The 2,274-nt window shown below is 64.7% G+C and overlaps 1 protein-coding gene across 1 annotated transcript; it reads right to left on the bottom strand.

Moving 5' to 3' along the window:
- Nucleotides 1–171: 171 nt before the first annotated feature.
- On the bottom strand, nucleotides 172–2,213 carry MNEG_16458 (hypothetical protein; the record flags this gene model as incomplete). The annotated part of the gene is made up of 7 exons (XM_014035072.1): nucleotides 172–252; nucleotides 297–350; nucleotides 662–767; nucleotides 979–1,206; nucleotides 1,494–1,586; nucleotides 1,988–2,061; nucleotides 2,184–2,213. The coding sequence occupies 7 exons, from the start codon at nucleotides 2,211–2,213 to the stop codon at nucleotides 172–174; spliced, it is 666 nt and encodes a 221-aa protein (XP_013890526.1).
- Between the last annotated feature and the right edge of the window lie 61 nt (nucleotides 2,214–2,274).

The following is a 2,274-nucleotide window of genomic DNA, read 5'->3' as shown; positions in this document are numbered from 1 at the left end:
GGTGGGAGGGGCGTCGGGGCAAAGGCTGTTGGGCGTGTTGGGAGGGGCTTGGCAGCGAGAAGACAGAAGCTCGCGCCAAACCAAAATCTGAGGCCCGAAAGCTTCTTGGGCAGGGAGCAGAGGGGGTTGTGTTGACCCGCAGCGGTGATTGGGATGCTCCAGGCCGGCCGCCTACGTGGCGCAGTAACGGCGCAGCGTTGTTTCCAACACCGCCGCAGTTGCCGCCATCCCCATGCCCCCCGCACCTCCACGCTGTCGTTGGTGGTGGGGTCGCTCCACAGCAGGTCCATGAGCACCGGCCCCCCGTCCTCCATGGTGATCGGTCGCTGCAGGGCGGAGATCTGGTCGATCTGGGGGTTGCGGAGGTTTCATGTTCCAGTACGGGGGCGAGACGGGGTTTGCAGTCGTCAGAGTTTGATTGGGGCTCAGCAGAAGCCTCCCAGCCGGTGATCTCGAGGAGCCTCCACATTGCTAAGCTGCTTCGAGCTGGGTTTCTGTTTGACCAATGGCCCCAACCTCGCCCGGCCGCCGCAGCGGGTGCGCCCGCGACGGCGAGGCGCGCGTGAGCCCTGAGGGCCGCCACCCCACATGGCACCCCGCGCTGCCGCAATTGCTGCGCCCCCCTCCACCACTACCCCCCCCCCCAGCCCGCCCAGCGCACCTGGTCGATGCAGCGCCCTATGCCGCCGTGCATGCACAGGATCTTGCCCTCTATGAGCGCCGCCAGCGGCAGCCAGTTGAACAGCGCGTTGATGCGGCGCCACACCCTGCACAGTTGGCCAGCGGTTGGTGATTGGAGGTCGGCAGTAAGTCACGTGTGGCGACAATGCGTGGACGAGGCGGGAGATTCAGGTTGGCAAGCGGGGCCGAGGGCCGCGGCAAGCGACGCCCGCAGCCGCGGCAGCCGCGGGAGCCCGTTCCCGGGCATCGCAACGCCCTCACAGAGCCCAAGCCGTACATGGGCCCCTCGAGCCCCACCAGATGCTGTCCTTGTCCCCGAGCCGCCCCTGCCCGCACACCCCCGCCCCTGCTTCTCCCCCTTCGCCCCCAGAGGCCCCCCACCAGATGCCGTCCTCGTCCCCGAGCCGCTCCAGGCACTCCAGCCTGAACCCGAAGAGCGCGTTGATGTCTGCCGCCTCGTGGTTGCCGCGGATGAGGTGCACCGACCGCGGGTACTCCACCTTGAGCGCCAGCAGCAGGCAGATGCTGGGGGCAGGGGAGGGGGATTTGTGATGAGGGCAGGGGTCGGTGTCTGGGTGGGCGGAACAGCGATGCGCCATGCAGGTGGGCAGTGGCGAGATGGTGCCGTGTGGCATCCCAGGGGGTGTGGTAATGCTGAGAGGGGGTCGGGTTTTGCAGGACAGGGGGGCAGGGTGCAGCACACACTCACACACACACACACACGCGCACACGCACACACACATCCACACACACACACACAGAGAGAGAGAGAAGAGAAAGCCACGCCACCACCACGCGCGCGGGGTCCTCACGTCTCCAGGCTGTGGCTGCCCCTGTCGACGTAGTCACCCAGGAAGAGGTAGTCGATGTAGGTGATGTCACCCGCGGTGTTGGGGGACCCGTACCTGCCAGGGGGCGGTTATGTACACAAGAAGGGTTGGCAGAGCTGAATTGTCAAGCAAGGAGTGAGAGGAGGCCGCGGTCGGGGCCAGGGAAGGTCGAGAAAAAGCCACTTGGAGGTGTGTCGAGGGGCTTGAGGCGCGGGTCGCCTCACGAGCTTGTGCATTGCAGGCCATGCGCCCGTGCTGACGTCATTCCGTGACACAAAGCGCCCAGGCGCCCGCAAGTCCCAATACCCCCTGCCCCCGGGATGGAAGGCCGCAGGGGTCGAGCTTGCTAGCATGCCAGGCATGGCAAACGGCGAACACATTGGCAAGGCGGTGAGGGCAGCGGTTGGGGGATACGCATACACACTTGCACACACGCACACACATATGAATACACACGCTGACTGCGCATCGCTCACTCCTCAAACAGCCTCATGAGGTCCCCAAACTGGCCATGGAGGTCGCCAAAGATCTTGACGGGCGCGGACAGCTCCTGGGGTATTTAGGAGCAGATGAGATATTTGGGCATGTATGAGATTATTGTATCGGGAGGGACCTGAGGTCGGGGACGGGTGGGTGCAGGCCGGGGTCACGCCCAATGATGGCGGGTGTTACTGCGCAGGTTTCAAAGCAAGGGTCACACATCCTCAGCACCCGGCACACAACACCCAAGCGCCCATGCATAAATACACACAACAAACACACA

The sequence above is a fragment of the Monoraphidium neglectum genome (assembly GCF_000611645.1).
Source record: "Monoraphidium neglectum strain SAG 48.87 unplaced genomic scaffold scaffold06389, whole genome shotgun sequence".
In the NCBI taxonomy this organism is placed as follows: domain Eukaryota; kingdom Viridiplantae; phylum Chlorophyta; class Chlorophyceae; order Sphaeropleales; family Selenastraceae; genus Monoraphidium; species Monoraphidium neglectum.
This window is presented reverse-complemented; position numbering and strand designations above follow the sequence as displayed.